The following is a 25,002-nucleotide window of genomic DNA, read 5'->3' as shown; positions in this document are numbered from 1 at the left end:
TGCTTTACCCTGCTAATGCATTCTATTTAGCCAGTATGCTTTAGATTTCACTAGTATTGGTCTTCAACTACATTTTCTTGAAAATTGTTCTTGATTCCAGGGTTCTGGGTTTTTTTGAAAATTGAGGGAGATAATTTTAAAATTTCAGTGCATACAAGTAGATAGGAAAACACTACTTTTTTTGCATGCATGCTTGTAAATCTGCTAATTACATACACAAATCCTATAGGTTTCCCTTAAAATGGAAAAAGCAAAACACTCAAAAGATAGCATCCATTCTATGTTCTTTCGTTCCATTCATATAGTACTGAAACTCAGTGGACTTTGAATAGCAAAACCTATTAGTGGAAAAGAACAAAAAATATTGACTAATAACGTAAAAGGTTTATATACTGAAGTACACAACCCATACTATGTGGATTTCAATGCATTGCTATTTGTGAGTTCTCAACAGATACATCTTGTTTCCTTCCATGCATCACCTTCTCTTTAATGAATCTCAGTCTCTGGCTTTTTAGAAGAGAATGGCTTGACTAGAATTTGAATGCTGTTTTCACCCATCCTATTTTAAGATTCCTTGTGGAAAACATACCTTTCTACTTATATTATAAACCCCAGGAAACTAGATCCAAGCTACTCAGGTATTACTTAACTATTTTTTTTGAACCAAACTCTCAAATGTAGCTTCTCCTAATATCTGCAGCTCTAATAGGAAGAAGCCACTTACCTGCACTCCATCATTACAGTGTTCAGATGTTAAAATGAGTCCAGGTAAGTTGCTAGGCAGATCCAACCGTCGGAAATACCAAACTAGGTTCCAGAAAATTATGGGGTGTTGATTGATGAATTTGGATGTATGAATTACTTGCTCTCCCTCATTTTCCAACAGTGATTCAAGCTCCTTATGCAGTACCAAAGGGCTCAAGTAGGGCACAGATACAGGGAGAGGATTAGGTCTTTTTACTAGAGGACCCTAAAAACAGAACAACACACACAAAAGGAAACTGGGGGGTTTTACAGAATCAAAGGATTTTCTTCCAGAAATACTCTTCAGGATTACTTGCCCTGGAAATCACCCATTGCAGAGTTTATTTTTGTATTTGGAAGAAACATCTGGAAGCACCGAACACACAATAACTTCAATAGCATCAACAGTTGTGACGATTGAGGTGTTTATTAACTTTAAAGAACAATCACCTAAGCTCTCGCTGTTATGTGAAAAAGAGAAAATGCTAATTTGTTATAGTTTGTTCACGATTGTGCAGTTTCAAGCTGTATAAGCTGGTGGCAATATAGATTGTAGAAATGTAGAAATATAATTATATCAGCTGTGGAACTGAATCATGTATTCACATGTTAAAGACAGCTTCCTGCCAATAAAAAACACCAGAAAGAGAAGAAATACTTCGTTTCATATGCAATAACAATGTAACAGTCTCAATACTGCCTCTTACCCTATCCACTCAAGGGGTAAGCCTAATAGAACAGATAGGAAGAGTGTAAGTAAATGCTTGGAAAAGGAACAAACTTTCAATCTTGCAACTGTGTACTGCTTGTACTATTGTGTTCAGTCTGCTGTAGAAGTTGGGTTATTTTTTAAAAAAACTTCCAGTCTTAGAAAGACAAAGACTTCATTCTGCTAGAGAGAACATTTCAATCAAGCAGCACCATTTGTACAATGTACTAACCCCCCCTCAATTTTAGATTAACTGAACCAAGATTTTAATTTTTATTTTTTTTGATCGTTAAGAATGTGAAAATATGCCTGGCCATTTCCATTCCCCAAATGGACAGGAATGATAGGAATAGAATATTATGTATTGTTCACTGCACTCAGTTTTTTGCTGTCAACTCAATGTGCAGCTTGTAGACTTACCACAACTTCCTGCAGACTGTTTGGAAGACTAACTGTTGAAATTCCATGAGATGGTCTCTGGGAAAGATCAATATTTTGCAGTGGACCTCCAACACTGTGGCTCCGAGTCAAGGACACTCCCCTTTTTGGTGGATTATTGGAAGATGTTTTCAGGGTTCTGGGATCTTTACTGGGTTCTTCTCCCACATCACTGGATTTTGAAAGAGAATATGCTAACATGAAACTATTCATCATTCCTATGGCAACAGGAAAGAAGAGGAGAAAGGCTGCCAAGTGAGTATCACAAGCCAAGTTTCTCTATTAATAGGGAATCATATTTGACCTGTTAGCTCCACAGTATACAGAACAGTATAACAATCCTTCCAGAAAAGCAGCTAAGTAGAACCTAAGACATGAATCTGAATCGCAGTTTTGTATAGGTACCATTGCTCTGGTACAGCTTTACCTTGCTTAGAAAAACAGCAGTGCAGTTTTGTTAACACACAAAGACAATCTTGTTCTGATTATGTTCATTTTTACTTCCTCATTCCCTTTGTTTACTTTCTCTAAGTGTCATAAGTAGAGCAACTGTTATATGACTTAGTACCTATTGCAACATAATGTTAACAAATTCCAGCAAAAGGTCACAATTCATAGCAGCCCTATTTCAGTTCTTCTCTCTTGCAACTTTAAACTTTCTTAATGCTTCCTCCCTCATACTGTTTCAAAAGTAGTAGCATTATTTTCTGAGTTTCAATTTTACACCAGTATTATTTGTCATAGAATGTATGCTTTGTACAAGTGTCAAGGGTCCAAGGCTTTTCTCTCAAAATAGAATGTTTCAGCAAATGGACTTATTTTTCCCCATAATGCACTGTCCTTCTTGTTAAATTCTAAACACAAGGAAAGGAGAAGTAAGGCTTATATTTATGTCTCTAAAAGGTGTGTTCTAACAATACCTATTTTACCTATTAATTATTAGAAGATGAACCTGAAGATTTATTTCTAGAGTTGTATCTCTAATACTCACTCACTTAGTGGAACCAGTTACTTCAAATTGATAAAAGCATGCAAAAAGAATAAGAGAAAACAGATGATCATCAAGTTACTTTGTAACGTGCTTTACCATACTTGGTCCGTAAGTCGATCTTCACTTTAAAGCAGAGGAGAAATAATGTGTTGATACATTTCTGACAGAACTAAACCCTTGTTTTACCTACCTCTGCTCAACTACAGAGCTAGTTTCTTCAGCTATGGTGTGGCTGGACTGTGGGTGATCTGAAAAACTGATCAAGTCAGCAACAGCTGGACTGGACAACAGCTTCTTCTCCAGGGGGTCCGTGGTTAATGGAAGGGTGCCACTCTGTAAACTATCTCCCGAAGTACTTTGCTTCAGGAAAAAGCTAAGTTACAACAGGAATGGGAGGGAAGAGAAATAGCAAGAACAAGATTTAAGCATAAAGTCATTAAAAAAGTTATGAATCTCTACCTTTACTTTCAAAAAGTAGTAAAAATAAGGAAACACAACATTAAATGCTTGACCACTGTAACTTATATAGGCAGAGTAAACAAACACAAAGTAAACAAACACAGAGATTTGATATGCAAAAGAAGAAATCCTATAAGTCATTAGTGACCTTCATTTATCATGGTTCCCCATCAACAATATATCAACAGCTGACACATCACTGAAAATTGCTGTTACTGTAAAGTGACATTACTGACTAGGAGACTGTACACCATTATAGGTACAAGACAGCAGGAATGTGTCATGCTTTGCTAAGTTTCAGCATTAGAGAACACTAATGAAAGCTCTGTTTCACAATAATAACTATTACAGTGAGAATCCATTTTAAATTACCTTAAAGTAAGTTGCAGCCTTCACAGTGCAATTAAAAAAGATAAAAATAGTAAGCAGAGAAGCTTAAACTGGAGAACTACTGGAGAAACAATAAGCTGCAGCATCTGTAACTAAAAGCTGCTAATAAATTTAATTTGGGTGCAATTCTTTGCTGACAGATTTAAAAACTACTTTATATGCTTTTAAATTTCATGATCCATTAGCTTTATTTTAAAAGCTAAACAAAACCAGATCTATACCTTCCGTACAGTTAGGCTTAGAAAGAAAATACAAAAAGTGGTAAAAGGCAACTGATTCTTTGCTTTTTGGCTATTTTACAATGAAATGCAATAGTGTACATGACTTACAACTTCCTTCACAACCGTCAAACAGGCAGACATTCTTGCAACCATCTAGACAAAAATACTGGAAAAGATAACTAAGATCCTTTTGGAAAAAAATATAACCTTGTCCAAGTGAAAAGGCAGAAAAAGAGTACACATAAAACCCACTAACCTGGCAGAGCCACGTAGGTCTTTAAATTCAATATTAAGTAAAGGTAAGAAGATACTTTTACAGAAAGGACAGGTAGTGTTCAAGTTTGAATCATCAGCTGTCCATCCAGCCATAATTTCTTCATCATAAACCAAAGCACCACAAGCTCTACATTGAGAGCAGCTAGACATCAATACCTAAAACAGCAAAGAATTAATACTATCAATCTTGTTTCAGGGTTTTTTAATAATTGGCTTTATAGGCTTAGTGTCCACAGGAGTTTAACAGGTATCAGAATGCCAGCTGGGAGACATGAGTTCATCACTGCTTACCGACCATACTTGAGTTATCCTGCCAGCATAAGTTTTACCTATGAAATGCAAATACTAATAATTTATTTTTGTTTGTTATTTTCAGACCTTGAAGAAACATTACCCTGAAATGCTACAAATTTAGTATTTGCAAATGTTCACTCCTACGAAGCCTCCAGTGTATATGAATTGGTTTCAATTCTCTAAGTGATTGTATGTCTGCTTCTACAAAAAAGAAAACAAAAAATCCTACAAACAAACTAATCGAACACAAAAGAAACATTTATAGTGATGTGGTAGACTTTGGCTGCATAAGTTTATTAACCTTACCTCCATCGCGTAGTTCTGGAAAATGCTGGATAGGCTAGTATTATGTGAAGAGCTTTGCTCTGACTTCTCAGAATCTTGAATTTTCATACTTCTTGGCAATGAAACTTCACCTGCACAGAAAGAGCCGTTTGGGTTTTATATTCAAGGAAAGAGAATTCACCTGTTCCCAAAGAAAATAATTTCCATTCGACCAAGACAGAAAATTGTACCAGAAGATCTTCAAAATATGCGTAGCTCTGTAACTTCACTGATATAATTACAATATCAATAAATACCATTTTTGTGTTTAACATTTAGAAGTTATTTTTGTCTAACACAATATATCACACACTGGTAAAAGGAAAGAAGAAAGAAAGAATGGAGTAAGGCAAACAGTAAGACTGCTCAATACATATCCTTTTAAAAGCTGCTCAACATTTCTTGAATGATACATACATGTGTAAATAACAAAGAGAAGAATTGTACCAGGGAAGACACATAATACCAAATATGCCATTACTGTGCTTAAGTTACCGCTGGCTAACATTGCAGTAAAACAAATAATCTTTCTTTGGTAAGGCTGGGTTTTAGGGTTATGAGCTTTGCCCAGGAGGGAAAAAGGAACTGGAATATATTTACCAGAAGGAAATGGTTGGAATCAGGTTTAGAAAGCAAAACTATTAGTATTACTTCCTCTGACAATCCCAAACTTCCCTATTTAAAAAAAAAAAATAAATCACTCTCTAAAGAAAGCTCCTCTGCTTCTTCCGCTAAAGTTCATGCTTGTGAAAAAATTTTACATATTCTGTTGACAGCTGCCACTCTTCATAGTTAGTTCTTATAACCCTCCTAACTAACTGGAACTAGAAGATAATCATGTCAGGATTTTGCTAGGTAAGGCCAGCTTATCTCCATTCCACAACATAGTTCTTCCTCTCTTGATGCACATGGCTTTATGATATTCACATCATTAAAGTACTGCAAAGAAAGGTAAACCAAACCTACAGATCTGTAGGTTCAGCACACATCTTTTTCTCAAAATAAGAACCACATCTGAACTGGAAATTATTAGATTTACTTCATGCAGTTTTAGAACTTTGGGGAGGTAGGGAAGGGCAATTTAGCAATAGGCATATATATTAATCTATTTACCTTCACAACTTCAAATCAAGTATGCATTCATTACCTCCCATTCAACAGTAAAACTTAAGAATTTTTTGTGTGTGTTGCTTTGGGTTTCTTGGCCCTTGGGGCTGTGGAGTTGGTTTTGTTTATTTTTTATTTCCACCTCCCCCCACTGAAAGATCTGCCTCTGTTAGTTATGCAACTATTTGCAGTTTTGCAGTTCTTGGACACTGCTTTGCTTTTCTGTACTAGTATTTCAAGAACCTTCAGGATATTTGACTTTCCATGACTGAGCACATGCTCCTAGCTAGCAATCTTCCTATCACACATACAGAAGTATTTTTACAGTTAAATCACTGCGTTTTTTTATCAACTTTTTAAACATTCAATGAAGAGAAGCATTAGCTATTTGCTATTGCAAGACGGAAGTTTAGAACGGAAGTACAAATTTGCTTGTAATTCAGGGTTTTAAATAATTTCAAATTACCATAGCTTCCATTGTTATGAATCATTTCACACATACCAGTTTTCCCTGTTTGTTACATTATAAACAAATTATGATGGGAAAACTGAACAAACAAACAAACAAACAACCCAAACAAAAAAAAACAATCTCACGTGCACTGTAATGCTGTCTTCCTGCATCTCCACTGCTACTGCTACTGCCAAGACTAGTAGTGCTTTGTGCAAGCTCATTTGTAATGAGCCCTGGGACGCCAGTTCTTGGTGTCAGATTATCTCCCAAAATATTATCTTCAAAACCAGCAGGGAAATTAAAGTCCAGTCGATTGTTTTCTTCCTTTAATACAAAAAGAAGAAAAATAGTATTCCAGATCAATTATTTGACTTCCATTTTTATCCTAATAAATAAAGAATTAAAGTAGCAGATTAAGATGAAAACCCCATGTAAAAAAATTCTTACATTTAAGATAAATCTATGCAACCTCAAAAAGAAGAGATACTGAACAAACCACAAGGATACTGGAAAAATGAAAGGCTTCATGAACAAAAATACTTGGATGAAGATCAAACTGAGTGACAGAGACACTGAAATATAAATGTCTTTATTACAAGAGAAACAGAAAAAAAAGATGCAAAAATTTTGATTTGGCAAACATTACTCAAAATTAAGAAATTATCAGAAAAAAAGGAATTATCAGAAAAAAATTCAGAAAGTGAAATTTTCAGAATTAAAAACAGGAATGAAATGTATCAGCTGAAATGATGCAGCAATAACACAGTCACTAAGCCACAAGATGCAATGAAGTATGAAAATTAGGATATTAAAAATGAAAAGTTGCAGAAATAAGATAAAAGATTTTTGATGGAAATCAAATCATGTTGGTGAGAGATTATGATGTGGCATTAAACAAAATTCTACGGAACAGGTAAGTATAATAGAAGAGCACATAGCAAAACCTAAGTCACAGAAAAAAAAACTGGAAAGAAAGGTAACGAGTGAGTTTTCACTGTCACAGTCAAAATAAGGTTAAAAAAATACTAGTAAGAAATATATATTTTTTTTATTTAATAGAAAAGACCCCATGAGTAACATAAGTCAAATTTTCTTCACATAGAAATAAAGCCAGAGAACAATCTTTCCATTTCACATCTTTTATAAAGTTTGGGGAATGGAGGGAGAATTTGAAAAAGGAAATAAGTATCTATCTTGACAGCCTCACGAGGAGAGACAAAAGATCCTTAAAGCCAAATCAGATTAAGGGGTTAAATGGATCAAGCAGGAGCCTTTAGGGTAAAACAAAAAAAAAAAAAAAAAAAAGGCCAAACCTAAGTTTGAAGCCAGAATAACAAGACATATATGTAAAGAAGGAAGTTATAATATTCATTCCTCCATCTCATTTTTCATTTGTGTCATTATACTCTGAACTGCTTTACTCTGAAAAAGACTGTTAATCAACTGTGCTCAGAGAAGAATCATAACATTTACTTTTAAAATTTTCGATGCATGAATTTACTAGATCTCAGGCTGTACTTTTCTACTTTCAACTTTAAATCACCAACCTGGCTTCTTAGGTTTGATTTTTTATAACCTTTCCTTAATTTTTTAAATAAGACAGGTAGTATGGTATCATTCAAGATGACATAATTTTTCTTTTTGTAGGGTTTCTTGGTGCAGTTTCTTTAAACATAAATAAATAAACAGGGAAGGGGGAATGTTGACAAAAAAGGTTATATTTTAAGTTTATTGCATCAAGACTATTTAATTTGATTTTGTCTGAAAAGTGTTTTTAAATGACAGAGAAAAGCTCCACCACACATTAAATGCTATTTGTATTAGCTAACAAAAGTCAATACTTGATAAAAACACCATCTCATGGAGCAATCTTTTGGACACAAAAGTAAGGACTCTAGCTTTGTCTACTATTGGAAAACACTTGCCTCATCATCTGAGTAACTATATGCTGAAGTTACAACTCCCCACATCTTGCTGGCTACATTGGCAGCCTGCTTCATGCCTGATTTCAGGACATCCATTTTTGGTCCAGACAGTATATTGTCCAGCTTCAGACTGGATAAAGTTGTTACAACAGATCCTAATGAGCCATGTGGAGAAGAATGACCCAGTCCTGTCAAAGACGAAGACCGCTCCTTTTGAACTTGCAGATGGGTTTGCTGCTTTGGTCGTACAGTGAATGTTTTGGATCTGGAGACAGAAGGACTTCTCTGACTTTCATAAGACTTTGGGAATGGCAGGACGGGATCCAAAGGCAGGCTTGACCTCCTTTCTTGGGAGTGACCAAGTGTACCAGAGGCTTTTGCTTCCCTATCCAGCTTGTGCAGCTCCATGCTGGGAAACTTATTACCCAAGGGGCTCTTCAGATTCATATAACTTTCTATTTCATCTGCTAAATTACGTGCTGCAACTGGTGACACCAACTTTTCCTCAGGTTCCAGATGCCTTGGTTCTGTGCTGTAAGTAGCCAGCAAAGATAAAGGGTCCAAGCCTACTTCAACATCTTCCCTTTCAATAGGCTTAAGCACTCCATATAAGCTATTCCTTTTAGTACTTGCATCTTTGGATTCTGGTTTCTCGTTTTTGGACTCAACTGACTGTTCTACATTTAGGGCCTGCACTGTGGTCAAGTTTTCATCTCTTCCATTCTCAAGATACTCATGCCCTTCCCGAGGTTCTTCCAGCACTGGTGAAGACCTATGCTCCAATTCCCAGTCACTCTCAGTCGCACAATTCCACGTGCCACTTACGCCAGAAACCTCCTGGTCAATGATACTTTCAAAGTTGTGGGATTTACTCATGTGAGAGGGTGAAGTTTTGGCCCCAGATAAAGCTGCTGTTAGGATCTTGGCATCTGCTCCCATCATTATTGCCAGTTCTTTAGAATGCAAGTCCAAGCTGCCTTTTTTCATGAGCATTCCTGCTCTGCTTTCACTGCTGAAACTGCAGCTTCTCTCTGAAAACAGTTTCTGCCTCTTCTGTCTTTTTTCACTTGTTTTCTTAGGAGAAACATCACCAAAGACTGCATCTTCAGCTGAATCCTGAGTTATGACCAGTGTGCTAGAACCAGTTTCTAAAAGAGAAAAGGCATTAATATGGTATCCATAGCCACAGAAAATGTTTATTTCCTGAAGTCATGTGAAATCTCTGTATCTCCTTACTGGGGAGAAGACTTGGAGCTCCACAATCTCAAGTTATGCATTACTGAGTTACACCAGCATTAACAAGTTATTTTACTGGTTGCAAAGGCATCCTGCAGATCAAAAGTCATCTACGCTTTGACTCCTTGAAGTCAAAGCCTTTTACGGCTTCTACCTCCTTTCCCTGTGCCAATGCTTGGCACAGACTAGGTACTACGTCCATTATTAACCAAGGGAAAGTACAATTATAAGTAAAGATTGTTCTGGGTTTTTTGTTTGTTTTTTTTTTTTCGTTCAGCTTTGTTTGTTTGGGGTTGGTTTTGTTTTGTTGTGGGGTTTTGTTTGTTCTTTTTTTTTTTTTTCCCAGAGCTATATTCAGAGTTCTATACATCAAACTCCATCCTGGTTCTAGAAAAAAAACAAAAAAAAAAAACTATTGTGTGTGTCTGCACAACATAGAAGCATTACTCCATTTATGACACAACCATTTTTAGAAAAAGCTCATTAAATTTACCATGTGGAAGATACAAACTAAATTTATAAATATTCCCATTTCCTTGGGGAATTGGGAATATTTATTGCCTAGAAAGCTGTGTTAGCTATACAAAAACATCCCTAAGTCAAGCACCCTGATGTACCATACCCCTCTAATGGAGGGTGCTTGAGTCTCACATTGATGCTGCTTCTTGACTAGTCATCAGCTCTCATAACTGCCAGAAAGGCTCAAGACAAATTTTTGCCTGAGGCTCAATTATATGATTTGCTATTAAGCTATACTGAAGCTGGACTACATTGCCTTAGTCAAGAACAGGCACAAAGGAAGAAAAAAAAATGAGCCCCAAGATTTGGCTTTTATATAAAAGCCAAAGTCTTCCATAAGTCTTCTTCATTGTAAAGCTCTAGATAGGTAAATAAATTTTGTATGGCTGTGCATGCACTGTTCCCAAGTTACACACTGGCAATATAAGCCAGGAAAAAAAGAGGCTTGTCCAAGCTTAGTGAGGTTTAAGTGACAAAATGAAGAGTAATTTTTTTGTTTTTCTAGTACATTACTGAAACAGTCTCAGTGCAGGACAGGGAAAAATCTTGATTTCGATCTACTCAACAGTGACTTACAATCTAAGAATCCACAGGTTCCTCTTAAGTCACCTGCAAAGGACAATGGCAGAAAGCAACTGTCGCAAGATATCTGCACCTCAAATAGATGTTTTGTTTCATTTCATAGCATGAAAAAGATTGCAAAACATATAGTACAACAAGATCAGTGCTTTAGCAAGCTGTTTCACCCAGTGACTCACCACCACTGCTTTTCCTTCCACTGCTATCAAAAATGCCAGATGGAACTTTCACAATACTGCTACCCCAAGCAGGTGGGTCTGTTGGACTATGAGTTTCTATATTAAGTTGTCGCTTTTCATCAAATTTCTCACTGAAAAGCTCTACAAGAAAGAGAATGAGAATTTAAGTTAATTCAACTAAATCATTTAATTTACACTGTTACAGAAAGCATAAACTCAAAACACTGTTCCCTATGTAATTACAACTTAAAGGATCAGTCCCATGAGGCACTGAACACTTCCTGGACATACTACCCAGACAAATGACACTAGACAGTATTATGCAGAGAGTGCTTAGCTGTTCACAAGATTAGAAAATATGCCAATTTCTTCCCACGGTACTTTTTCAACTACCCAAAGTATAGCAGGAAGAGCATTCTTTGGATGAATTTTCAGCAAAGAATGGCCACGTTCCCAAGTCAGCAAGCGCTTACATGGAGCTCAACATGAACCGAGGATGAAGGAGGACGTGGGTAAAGAAGCAACAGTGCAAGGAGGATAAGAAGAAACTGGACTGTGCTAAGATACAAAATAGTGGACTGATAGCAAATTTTAAAGGTTAAGTTCTCATACGCTTATTTGATTAATTGTTACTAGTTGCTGTGTGCTGCAAGAATATGTATCCAATTATAATACAGCAAGCTATTGTAAGGAGATGCAGACAACAGTATAAAAAGGATTGATGGTCTATAATAAATGGCTTTTGTCTGATTACATTGATCTCTGACTGAGTACATAATTTTTCTGCTGCAGCAGTTCATAGATTTTCATGCAGGCTCTTTGTCTAATAACAGCTTTAGAGGCCCTAATGAACATTAAGGACCTAGTAACACAGATATGGAAGAGATTCAGTAATGAGAACAACAAAATACAGAAAAACGTAAGAGCAAAACCAGGATGGAAGACAACAGTCAACCATTATTTTCTACAGCTGGGAAGAGTTTGCAAGAAAAAATAGTGTCTTTTATTAGGTCAATTGGTACAGCTGAAAATTCAGGCAAGTTTTCAAATACAAAAATGAGAGGAAAAGAATACAAAACACTGTGTGCCCCAGCACTTGTCCACTTTTTCCACCTACATTAAATTAGTCTAACAAAAGGCCTTTTCTACCTCTATGTATGCTACTGCTATTATCTAGGGCACAGAAGTAGGCCACCAGATTTCAGAGACTCATGTTTTGACCTTGGCAACATTATGAATTCAATACATTAGGTATTCATAGTAGTCTAATGCATGAAGCAGATTTATTACAAAAAGCCTTCATTAGTGTAAACATGCATACTTAACCTCCTATTAGATCTTCAGCTTTAGAAGAAGTATCCTTCTCTACTTGTATTTCAGTTGCATGAAGGCTATCCCCATCATCTCTTAGAAATTCATCCTTGGATCCATAGCCCTGGTCTGACTGACCACCTGCTTGAAGGAATACAAATGTATGCCTCAGATTCGGTTTTATTTCCTTTTTTTTTTTTATTCAGTAAGAAAAATATAAAAACTGAAATTAATCTGGGTTTTGGTTGTTTTTTTTTTTCACCAGAAAAGTTAATAGTAAAATCACCAAAGTAATTAATCTGTGCACAGATTTACTTGGTGATGGTGACAGCGGGGATAATGAGGGAATACAATATAAATTTACTTTTCTAATTACCATATTAAAACCAAGTTATTCCCTAAGGAACACTATAATGACTAACTACTTTTAATGCACTTTATCTCCTTTCACATTTCTTTGAGCATAAAATATTTCGTTGCTGGGCAAGTTAATTCTCAAATGCATCTACAAAAGAAATTACAACAAGCACAACAGTAATTGAGTAAGCTTCTAATAATGAATACAACCCTGACAATAACTGTACCATAAACCCTGCTGTATCCTTGTGCTATAGTGCAAAGTATAAAATGTGACAGAAAAAAAAAAAAGTAAAAATCTAAACTTTTTTAAAAAGTTTGTTCCTCCATGACACCAGTCATTGAGCTATAACTCAACAAGAGTTTACAGTAGTCCAAAAAGCCTGTATGATCAGAAAACAATATAGAAAGACATTTTTATCTTTTCTTTGTTATTTTTATCCTAAAAGTTGCTGCATATGCAAAATATAAAAATACTATATGGGGCATACCCCACAGCAATATGTTAAACAGAATTATTTATATGTCCTAGTGTACCTATTAGAATACATGAGAGTATTGAAAAAGATCAAAGTGTAAGTAAGTTAGACAGTGTGAAAGGTATTAGGAACCTCCATAAAACTTGGGTGACAGACATGATTTACCTACAATACCTATTGCTGCTGCTTATTTTACCAACAAACCACAAATGTAAAGATTATTTAAATTTAAAAGTTTGTGCAGCCACCAATAATTATATTTGGCTACTATATTAAAAAACTTTTACACAGAAAAGTAGGTCCTGACATTTTTCCATCCTTATTTTCCCTCTACCATCATTTCAATAATGTCTGCTTTGCACAGAAGTAAAACCACCCTATCAATAAATGGGTGAATTACCTGCAGAAGTAACATTCAAGGGTAGAAATAATGCACACGTGCATCCAAGGCTTCACACCATACAAGTCTGCACCCCACACCGTGATAGCCAAGGACAAATGCGGCACCCAAGAGACAGCAAAGAGCAAAAAGCAGAGCAACAAAGAGCAAAGAGAAGGGAAGTTCAGTAATCTAGGCAGGCATATCAGATGAAGCACAGGAATCAGACAAAGTTTTCTTTACAGAAGGGCTCAAGATATTAAAAACATGAAAAGTGTGCAAGAACCATTTGTACTTTAAGTTTTGAAGTACACACAGAAAGAAAGTTTAGTTGAGACTGTGCACAGGTAGGACGTAATCAGTATTTAAGCAGATACGAAGAACTAGGAATTTTGTCTTGCCATCTCAAGTGATTAATTTCCTGTACACTCTTTTTACTCCAGTTTGTCTAGAAGAGTGCATACTATGTTTAAATCAGAGTTTTTCCCCAGCTTGTCACCTTTCTTTCCATTCCTAGGGTGTCTCATACAGACTGTACGACAAGGTTCTTACAATTTCTGTATTTATTTCTAAGTTTAGCAACTACTACTAAGAAGCTTGAATATGGCCTCTAAAACCATAGTTTACTATAACCAAACATCACATGCTAACTCCAGGAATGCTAATTAGGCATTTCCAGATTACCATATGGTAATTTCCAGATTACCATAAGGAACACCATTTTAAAGAGTTAGCTTCTAATCATCTCAGCAACTTTCACTCCTTTCCTTTAACGCAGAGAAAGGTTTTACTCACACAGACTATAACTTCTGTTAATAAATAATAATACGCAAAATTTGTCAGGTGCTTCATACCTTTTCTGAAGATTAGCATAAAAAGCAAGGTTTATGAGACCACAGCAAGACATTTATTTAAACAGGACAGTATTTCTGCTATGGTTCACTCTAAAGAAAAAGCATGAACTAAAAATGCAGCATGATCTGTGGTAAAGGAGTAATATTCAACAGTGGTGTATTTCTTTTTCTTTACTCAGTTTAACTCCATGTTTTGTTCTCTACAGACCCAAAGGTTAAGGTGGTGATTGTGGAGGAGAAACCAAAAGGAAACTAGAAAATTTAGCCTTTTGGAGGTCTGTTAGTATTGAAACCCAGCAGAATCTAGTACCTGTGCTAGAGTGATTATCAATGGAATCAAGCCTGACTAAGTCACTGACGAAGACAGCGTGCTCCCCACTGTTAGCATCATTAGAACTATCCACGCTACCATGGCTCACCATGTCCCCAACACTTCCACCCGTGGCACTTCGCAGAGCTAAAGACATGAACGAGAGCTGGTTAGTAAGAGAGGATTTAACTTCTTAGTTTTTTAAACAGATCTAACCTCTTCAGACAACAGTAAATACTTTTGCTTGCACATATAAAATAAGATTATGAAATTCTAGCAACAGAATTCAGACAATTAATTCTTCAGTTTGTGAAAGACGCTCCAAGACGGTTTCAAGCATCAAGTTGGCAATTATCAATTTCTATACACATCAGGAAAGATTGTCCACTTGTAAAAGTCACAAAGTTAGCTGTAATCTCTCAGAAAGCATGTCATGCTCTTGTCCAGCAGAAATAAACTCATTTAACTAATTTATTACCTGATATCAAAGGTACTCGTGGGCTCTGCGTTGATTTCTTTAAGCACTGCCTAAATTGTGCTGTGCCATGAACTACATTTCGTACCTTTGTCCAAAGGAATATGCCACTGCGGTTACTGCTAGGCCAAGATGACTCTAAGACTGCCTACAGAAAAAGACATAGCAATAACAAAACCAGTAAGAAAGTTATACTAATAAACACAGTACAGTGAGAAGCTTTTCTTTCCATATTCAAAAAAAGACATTTCCTGTCACCCACGTGAAGAAAGAAAAGCATTTGTGTTTTTATGACCTGTTCCCTCTTATGAGCTGTTCCTTTTATCCCACAGCTCTGGATACAATAGCTGAGTAACAATAAATAATGGATTAAGATTTCTTTAAGTAAACAAGACGGGGTTTGCTCTTACTTATATACTTTGGCAGCAACAAAAGATCATCTCTTTTCCCATGACTTTACAAAGTTTACTTTACTAAGAAGTTTCATCAGGATCTATCAGGAACTTGGAAGCAAGAAAAAGGGGGGAGGCTACTTCAGCTAGCTTAATTCCAGCCTTCTCCAGCATAGATCGTGCTACTTCAAAGGATATACCTAGGAACACATGGATTTGACCTGGAAGCACTAGACAAGTTCCAAAATGTGGAAGTGGAAACATGATAAATGTGTATTTGAACAGAATTTTTGGTTAGCCAAACAGCACAGGGATGTAAACTTAACAGTGTAAAATCATACAGTGTAGATCCAATGAACCATAAGCATTTCCAGAATGACTGCTTGCCCAGCAGGATCAGCAAATCCAAGTAAAGAGCTGTGAGAAACAATCTTCAAGGCATGCTACAGGACAAGGGGAGAGACAATAGCAAGAGAGACAGTGGGCCAGTACCCCTTGCTAAGACTTCTCTTACCTTATTGTAATAACCATAGGTGATTGCGTTTGGCTGTATTCCAGCATTTTTCATTTCAAAAAGGACTCTCACAGCCTGAACAGGCTGACCCCACAGTCCACAGAGCTGCATAACAACTCTGTAGCAGACCTAACAAGACACAGAAATGCATAAATGGATTGATGACAAGGATTTTCAAACAGCTGAAGCTCTTCCCTGATTTCTAACTTCTACGCATGTAAACGGCAAAGCCATGGGATGGCAGCTACCCAACACTCAGCAGCCAGAAGAGGGAGCAAGAGTTAAACAGGAAATCACACGAGCTGAAATAACATCAGCAGTCCTTTTGTTGAGAACGCTGAAGTTTTTTCCACTCGGTTCTACTGTTTGCGAAATAAAGGAGGGAAGGAAACACCCACACAAAAAGCAGTGCTGCTGTGTGTCTGTGCATACTACTGAAAGAAGGTATGCTGCACACAAACCCATTATCCCTTCAGTTCAGTAGGGCTGTAAAACATTAATACAAAGTGTATTTAAAAAACAGGATATTCAAGAACTTCCTTCTTGAAGAAGTCTGGGAGAAGATTAGCAATACTAAGTTGTAATACTTGACCCAAGCTGACACTACACTCATGATGGAAATGGAAATTCATTTCCAGCTGTCCTAGTTAAGCAGACTTCCTTGAGATCATTTCAAAGTGTCTTTAAAACAGGTCAAACTTAAGTATGCTCAGTCTGGTGGTGGTGAAATGCACTACATTTGCACCGTGTCTTCTATCCCATGTTTTATGATAACAGTTTTTCCATTCACACTTGCCTCATCTAGTGGTTCCACATCAGTTTTCCTCATTTTAATTAGAACATCGTATGCCTGCTGCAGTGCTTTGACCTTGAGATGTGCAACTCTGACATAGGCTGGCAGGCAAATAAACCACAGGCTGTAACTATGACTGAAGAGACACTTTGCCCATTGTGGGGGGCTTAAGTAATACTTCTTGGCTAATTTATGGGCTGTTTTTATCTCCTGTAAGGGTGACAAAATAAAAAAGCACACAAAAGATATAACAACCTGAATGTAGAAGCCATTACCCAGATACTGGCTCCTTAAAGGTAAACATTTAGTAATAATGGACAAGCATTCAACTGAAGCACTCTTCTTACCACTCTGTTACTAAAACTCTCTGCAAGCAAAGACTAGCATCAGGATCCTCTTTTTTTTTTTTTTTTCCTTCACCATTTGAGCACTAATTTTAATTTGCTTTTGTTTTTACTACAGACTAAAACTTAGAAGTGCTTTTGATAATAAACTGTAATCTCATATGATAATTTCTTTATTCGCTGCCCTATTTCTTTCTTTTGCAAGTGTTGATTCTCAATAGTTACAAAGACCTAACCTCTAACAATATTAACTTATAAATAGGAAGGGCCAATTTTACCAAAAAACTTTGTATATTTCAGTGTTCATACAGTAATTACAGTAAGACTCATCTGACCTGTTTTGTCCTCTTTGCCATAAGTGCTGGACTATTTGAAATGCTGCTTCCAGCTGAGTGTCTGCTGAAGGAGAGCTTGAGCTCCTGTGGCCTGTCAAAGAGCTTGAAATCTAGTCGTGGGAAGTTTTTATAGCTATACAGATGATTAGAGAAAAAAAAAAAACAAACAAAAACAGAAAAGAACAGCTTTTCACTACCTGGTGATATCAGGAAAGTCATACAAAGACAATTTGTGTGCAAAGAACTGACAAACATGAGAATAAAGAAGTAGGGGGTGAGGGGTAAAGGGGGGGGGGGGGGGGGAAGGGGAGTGGGAAGAAGAATACAGCAAGATCCTTTAAGCCTTATTCACAAAGATATTACAAGAAAATGCCTCGGACATTAAATCTCCATAGACAGTGGAAACAGTAACTAGAATGCCATTCATGTCACAAAGGTCAGGGCAGCACAGATGATGATTAACCAGGGCAACAGTGGGAAATAGAACCTTCGTGACCTCCAAGAAAGACAGAAGGAAAAAAAACACATGTGGTGTCTGAAGCTCCAAATTTCCTGCACAGGGCTGAAAAACATTGAATGAAAGCCTGAAAAGTGGAGTGGGTGTTTTGCTCTTTTGGTTCACCGGCGGGAGACAAACAGTACCAGGCAGATCCATTACCCACCGCTCTGTCACTCCAACTGAAACAAAGTTCACTGCAGTTGCTACAAAATACACATAAATGGCTCAAACAGGAAGAAAGACAGTGAAGACAAGCGGAAAGGTATTACTGTAAAGTTAACAAGAAGCTGCTGAAAAATAAAAATCAAAATCCACACACAAAATGCTGACTTACAGAGCTTTGGAAACTTACCAGAATCTGGGCAGTTCCCACCTTCTTAAAGATTCTTCTGAGCATTATAGTAAGGCAAGTCTCACACCAAGATGGAACATCTGCACTGTTTAAAAATCTAGTTAAACAATCTAGTTTTACTACATGTGGCTGTTTGACTTGTACCTGTATTTTGGCACTCGTTCCTGTCCATCATCAGCAGGAGGTTCTGGTGGCATTATGAACACTGTGTGTTCACTTTTTTGTGACTCATCAAGCTCAATCAACCGTGCCTCTTCGACAGAATCTACATCAACCTGAAAACAGAACTGGAACTCTTAAGTACAAAGTTTAACTTTAGGATAAAATATCCTTTTTAATATTATGTTAGCTCATGTAAAAATATGTTTAATATATACTGTACTTGATTATATACATAATATATAAAATTATACTTATTCTAATTATTCAGATGTCTTTTTCATTTTTATTTCTAAATCAGATAGCCCTAACCATTTTGAAGGACAAAGTACCTTCTCTCCTTTTTCTGTTCCTTTATCTGGAAAGAGCTGGGGAAAGAGAAAGAAAAAACTTATTTTCTTCTCAGCTAAAAATCCAAAATAATTAAAAAAAAATTTAAAAGGTCCTAAATAATTCTGTTAAAGTTGTGTCATTTATTGAAATATTGAATAAGAAACAATAAATTTTCACATTGGTGCAGAGGCAATCAATCTCTTTTCAAATACTTCCTTTGCTGAAATTAAGCAATTGCAGGAATCAGCATGCTTTCAATTTGTTGACATTATCTACTAAGTACAAAATCCTAAATCTATCAAAGGAAAGTGCTTTCATTCAGTTAAACTTAAGAATCTGCTATTTTCTATATGACAATTTAAGAATGCAACACATTAACAACCTGCAATAATATCAAACTATTAACAATATTAAACATAGTATAATCTAGATACATACTCTATACCCATACTCAGCAGAAAGAAAAATAAGGCAAAGAAACTTTTAAAAACCTAATTTTAAGGTCTGTTTACAAGTGTTAATTTGTTTGGAATCCATACTAAATCAAAGACTCGTTCTGTAAGAACTTGGTATGAAAATTAAGGTTCTGTCCAGAAAGAATCATATATATAAACCTTTAAAAGATACATATAATTTTCTTGCTCCCAATTTTTATATTGTCAACTTGGCATTTTACAGATGAAGTTATAAACTCAGTAGCCTATCCAGACCAGAAAGATGCTGAAGAGACTTTGTTTCAAAAAGCCAAGAATGGGTTACATATCTTTCATATAAAATACAGACAACAAAAACGGATCTTATCTACATAAATCCGGTTAGACTGTAAGTGGAGCACTAGGTGTGTTTTTGTGATTTAGGTTTAAATTGAGCAACAAAGGCTGATGACCACTGGTAGATAATTCCACATTAGAAGAAGGGTGATAAACTTTTAAAGGGAGGACATGGATGGCATTGTGCTGAAGTGTCAGCTACTGGTATTTCTCACAGTATCTTACAGTTTGACATGGTACAGGGTTTTAATGAAATTTTGTGCATCAACAAAGAAAATTATGATCATCCAAGAAGATGAAGGAATAAAATGACTCAGCAATAGCCATGAAGAATTGCAATCCCTTAAACAGAGGCTATCTATCTTTACAACTAAAAACCAGGACAATAACACAAAACGAACTGAAGCATATATTAACAGTGTTGCAACACAGTTTTCACCTTTTCTATGCAGTCATCAAAAAATGCCAAGCCAGTATCCTTGTCACTCACAAAACTGCACTCTTCAATGAAGCGGCTGAATATCTGTGTTTTGGTGAGATGTGTGTAGAATTTTGTATAGGCACGGTCTCTGCTTTTTAAAAATCCTGGTTATAAGAATAACACACAACTGAATACCTGTTATGAGTACCATAAGAAATTAACATGTAAAGTGTCAACAGTAAATATTTAAAGTGATAATACATAAAGTATTGATCCACAAAAACAATTACTGAGCACTACTTGCACGTGGAAGATTAAAATAACAGCATTTTTTAAGTAATTATTTTTACCATAGTTGACAATATTTGGCAGTCACCTCCATGTATTCTGCTGTGTTTGTTGACTTTTTGTGCAAGAAAAAGGAAATGATTACCTTGTATAAAACCAGAAATACCTAACAGTTAAAACAATACTAAAATTTCAGGTGTGGGCCTGAAAACATTTAAAACTTTCCAAATCTTTGGCTAAAAATTTCTTCTCAAATCTCTCTTCCATTAATTAAAATACAAAATGGGACAAAATCCCCAAACAAACAGGCAAACAAAAAAACCCAAAGCACAACCACCACAAATAAAAAAACCCTTGTGACATTTTATCTAGCATTCAATCATAAACAGACCTGAAAAGTCAAAGTGATGAGGAAAATACGATGACCTTTGCTGACCACTGTTTTGTTTGTTACATTTCTGATCTCTACCCCATTCTCTATTATCTTCCCATTTACATAAAGAGTGTTAATTTGCTCTTCATTATAGGGCTTCTGGCATTTTTGCTTTGTACAAATTGAGAAATTCTTACATTCCAAATTATTCAAATATTCCAAATGTCCTTATGGAATATACCACACAGAGAGTGAATCACGTTACTGAACAACAGTTTTTCTAATACTTCAGATAATGCAAAATTGCAGTTCTGTGTGTGTACATCCATATTCTAACCAAATTTGAATAGTTTAAGTTATACAATTGTGATTTTAAATTTTGCTAAGAACTGTACAACCAAAGCGAACCTTGAGCTTTTAAAGTTCAGCACCTCCTCAACCCTAAAACTGTAACACTGCCCATGCTACCAGCAGCTGGTTTGCCTCACCCTCACCTTGATGGTCAAACAAGGAATCAGCAGCAGTTGCTTTATTTGAAGGCGCCTGTGTGATTGGCTTGAGAAATGTTCTGTAACCCTTTAAAATAGATGCCATAAAACGGAGAAAAGCTTCCTGGATCTCCATCTCGAGTTCTGTCATTTTCTTCTGCCAGGAGAAATCTGCCTCAATAGGAGTCATCTCCACTGCAGAGCCTTCTTGAGTTTTCCTGTGAACTACCAATAAGCAACACATATAATCCTATATTAAAACTCAATACATTCAAGCAAGTAACTTTTACATAATGCTGACAACTAATTTCTCTTTTTCCCATATTCAGTAGTGACAAACACTAGAAAATCTGTGATTATTTTCCAATTGATCTGGCCTATATAAAATGCAGGTTACTTCAAGAGGTGATTATGTGTTTTTCTAATTCATCCAGCCCTCTAGGACACAAAACAATGAACAGGATCTCAGTTGAGATAATGCTACCACATATACAACTGAATGTACCTTTTCAGTAATGTATCAACACAAATACAAAGGACCACATTTTCCCATTTCTGAAGATTGCACATCCAGAAAAAAATGGCCTAAAACTATTTCTCTAGTCAAAATTCTAACATTTGAGTGCACCAAAGGGAAGAAACAAGTAGATGACATTCAGAGTTTACTCTTGCACTCTTGAAAAAAGAGTAGCAGATGCTGCTGAAAATTTTATTTCCACTCTTTTTATCGTAACAAAAATATCAATTGCCATAAAGTATTTCTACATTAGAAAATATTATAACTTATTATAACTTTTTATAATATTATAATATTGCCAAAATAGAAAAAATAACTATCTAAAAAAGACCACTGGTTCTGCTCAAGTTAAAATTAGGAAGCAATTCTGTATTAGGTAGATTTCATGACATACCCTGCTGATAAAACCAAAAGAAAAGTTGAGCTTTTCTAACATATGAAGTAAAGGCTCTCTGAAAAAAAAAAAAAAAAGAAAAAAAAGAAAAAGAAAAAAAAACGGAAAATTGAGGCAAGTACACCTACCTCTTAATCAATGCACTTTTCTGTTTCTGTAATTTACAAATTTTGTATATCTATGAGGCTATACCATTGTCTCTTTCTCTGTAATGATGCAACCCAACTCTGAACCAGCTTACCTTAAAGAGCTTATCTACAGTTAGAAAGAAGAAATATCTGAAAACTGTTAAGTCACATATAACTTTGCTCTCATGTGTCCAAGTCATTAGGCTGAAGAGGGTTAGTTTTTCTTTTTCTTTTGATAAAATACTTTGTCAAAATTTAGCTACTCAATTATTTTTGTAGAAAATTATCTGAGATATTCAGCAGTATCTGCACAGCAGCTGAGACATGCTATATTATTTTACTCATATCCCATTTCATCTATTATTTTTGATCAGAATTGTGAATACTTTTACATCCAAAGGTGTTGTAGCTGAGTTGTTTTATTTAATTTACAATATCATGATTTATACATTATATCTGTTAATAAAATTTTAATTATATCATATTTAAACTGTATAATTTAACTTATAATTAAATGTTTTATATTTAAATTATATTTGTTATTATGCATTACATTTTATATTTTAATATAATTTAAATATAATTTAGTTATGAGTAAAAGCTAAAAAATAGCTGAAGTTTTAAGAATTCACAGAAAAGTCTTAAAAAATAATTTACATCACACACAAATAATTTCTTACATTTATATGAAAAGTATAATTTAAGACCTGTAGGTGTGTATCAGAAAATTTAAGAGTTTTTGTCTGAATATTTACTTTTCATGCTTTAGGCAACTTCTGTTCTTACCCCTTCCCATTTTATTTTATGTATTTCACCTGCTGCTAGCTGTGGGTGCAGTTTCTTTAAGGTGCTGAGCAGACTTTTACATGGCTTCTTAGGAAACTGCTTCCAGTTAGTGCTCTTCTTATCATCTGATCTAAAACACAGGGATAGGGAAAAAAAGAATATATAAAATAGAGACCACATAAAAAAGAGCAGCTTCCACAAAAAAAAAAAAAAAATTGAAAAGAAATCTTGTTACTGTTCCTATTTGTCAAAAATAAAAAAAAATAGGGGTCACATTACTTAGAATTCAATTTCCTCAGATATAGAAGAGCATAAATCGAGTTATGACTACAGTTCTTTCAAGTCTGTAAGGAGGATCCACATTAAGACTTCATTTTGACTTCTTAGTTGAAGTTTCACTTAACTGGTTTCCCTTTCAGAACTTTTATCTATCCTGCTAATAAAATTTAAGCTAATCACTAAGAAGTGATTAATAAGCAAAGTCTATACTACCATAAATCTGCTATACTGCTACTGATACAAATAAAGGCAGTTTCGTATATAACATGAACTTGTTACTGCAAAATGCTGGAAGACCAGTCTGGGAGCTTTATGGTCATACAGTACACTGTAACATGTCTACGGCAATTCAGTTCCAGCTTCAATCACAGGCTAGCAGGGACTAGGAAGATTGGGAATTCAGTTCAATTTGAGAATAATGTGATTGATTAAGCAATGGGGAAAACTGGCCTAAAGGGATGCTAGTTTTTCTTAGAAGGACAACTGGTACAATGCCAAACCTTTTTCAAGTAGTTGAATAGAAAGAGCAAGAGAACGGGGACTAAATCCTGAGAACTCCTATGCCGCTTTCTGGAAGGTAGATGGTGGAGGAGAACTGCTATAATAAGGAGCACAAATAACCTGTGGCCACAAGACCTAATTAGTTACTACTATCTGAGCAGATGCTGACACTGCTTGTTTTGCTTTTTTGTACTTTCATCAGTGAAATGTTTGTTCAATTATTATTTGGTCAGTTGGCATCAACACAGAAACCATCTTATGAAGAAAGGCAAAGTTGAAGGAAATATGCATGCCTACGGATGCCTTTGTCCATTTCTGTTCCCCCACCATAATGGCATGCCTATAAAAAGTATAAGCAGTTCTGTTCCAAAAACACAAGATAAAAAGTCCTGCTATAAAAATAAAACAAACTCTCAAAACCTTTGCCCTAAAAAGGCTACTTTCCTTAACCAGCTTTCAATGGAACTTTCACAGAGATAGCTGAAAATATCCCCCAAAAGGGCATTAAGGAAGATACTGAATGAATAAAAGCCCTTCGGTATTTTTTGGCAGTAAAAAAGCTTTAGTATATCATAATGAAGATAGCATCAGCCTTGCTTTAAAAAGACAGATTTACTAGAAAATACTGATTTTTTCAGATGTTATTATTCTATTATGCAGTCTTTCAAAGTTGGCAACAGTGCTGTCAAATGCTTTTATGCCAAGAAAAAAAACAAACACACAAGAAAAAATACCCCCAAAACCCCAAACAGTATTGCACAGAAATAGAGGTGCAGAAACAGAAATGGACGAAATAAAATGGAACATTAATCTTTTCTCACTAATAATGTAGTATTTCAGAATTCTGTATGATATTCAACGAAGTGCTTTATGGAGATATAGTTTCACCTAAACATCTCCAAAACTGAAAAATATCCTCATTTCCAGGTTAAAATAAGTTCTATAATGGAGGCACCAACATATCACATTTACATAATTCAAATGTTACAGATGTTAGATTCCTCTGAAAGTGAATTAGGTGGTACAGATGAGATATATGCATCAAAAAAAAAAGAAAAAGATAGTTGATTACTGGATGAGAAATTGGCTTATAAGACAATAAAAGAAAAAGTGCAATGATATTTACAGTTAAGTGCCTCATAATAGGTCAGCCATTGGTAGATTTATTTCAGTAACCAACCCAAGTGAGGTTGGTACTTGATCTTTCTAGCAGTCATCCCAGCAGAATCTTGGCATTTATCTCCCTGCTAAATACCCCATTTACATCTCCTCCATTTTTCTGGAACCCAGTCTACAACTTCCATTCTACTTATGAACATTCAG

General features: G+C 35.6%; 1 protein-coding gene across 4 annotated transcripts in view; it reads right to left on the bottom strand.

The window, feature by feature from the left end:
- DENND4C (DENN domain containing 4C) overlaps positions 1–25,002 on the bottom strand; it is a 43,479-nt gene that overhangs the window by 4,499 nt on the left and 13,978 nt on the right. Inside the window, exons 11-29 of one of the 4 annotated variants that reach the window (XM_062635010.1) lie at positions 22,929–23,029; positions 21,081–21,299; positions 19,944–20,089; positions 18,734–18,769; positions 18,387–18,517; positions 17,392–17,524; positions 16,716–16,922; positions 15,920–16,048; positions 15,017–15,161; positions 14,539–14,685; positions 12,175–12,303; positions 10,849–10,989; positions 8,332–9,483; positions 6,554–6,730; positions 4,832–4,941; positions 4,212–4,387; positions 3,076–3,258; positions 1,877–2,066; positions 728–973 (exon numbers count right to left, since the gene is read on the bottom strand). In XM_062635010.1, the coding sequence (XP_062490994.1) occupies positions 728–973; positions 1,877–2,066; positions 3,076–3,258; positions 4,212–4,387; positions 4,832–4,941; positions 6,554–6,730; positions 8,332–9,483; positions 10,849–10,989; positions 12,175–12,303; positions 14,539–14,685; positions 15,017–15,161; positions 15,920–16,048; positions 16,716–16,922; positions 17,392–17,524; positions 18,387–18,517; positions 18,734–18,769; positions 19,944–20,089; positions 21,081–21,299; positions 22,929–23,029 (3,898 nt within the window). The remainder of the gene's footprint in view (positions 1–727; positions 974–1,876; positions 2,067–3,075; positions 3,259–4,211; positions 4,388–4,831; positions 4,942–6,553; positions 6,731–8,331; positions 9,484–10,848; positions 10,990–12,174; positions 12,304–14,538; positions 14,686–15,016; positions 15,162–15,919; positions 16,049–16,715; positions 16,923–17,391; positions 17,525–18,386; positions 18,518–18,733; positions 18,770–19,943; positions 20,090–21,080; positions 21,300–22,928; positions 23,030–25,002) is intronic. The other 3 variants (XM_062635011.1, XM_062635012.1, XM_062635013.1) reach the window with 3 other exon arrangements.

Source organism: Pezoporus occidentalis, unplaced genomic scaffold (genome assembly GCF_034315485.1).
Source record: "Pezoporus occidentalis ecotype Australia unplaced genomic scaffold, CSIRO_AGI_Poc_V1 ctg444, whole genome shotgun sequence".
NCBI lineage: Eukaryota > Metazoa > Chordata > Aves > Psittaciformes > Psittacidae > Pezoporus > Pezoporus occidentalis.
Note: the sequence above shows the minus strand (reverse complement) of the source record. Positions and strands in the feature narration are given on the sequence as shown.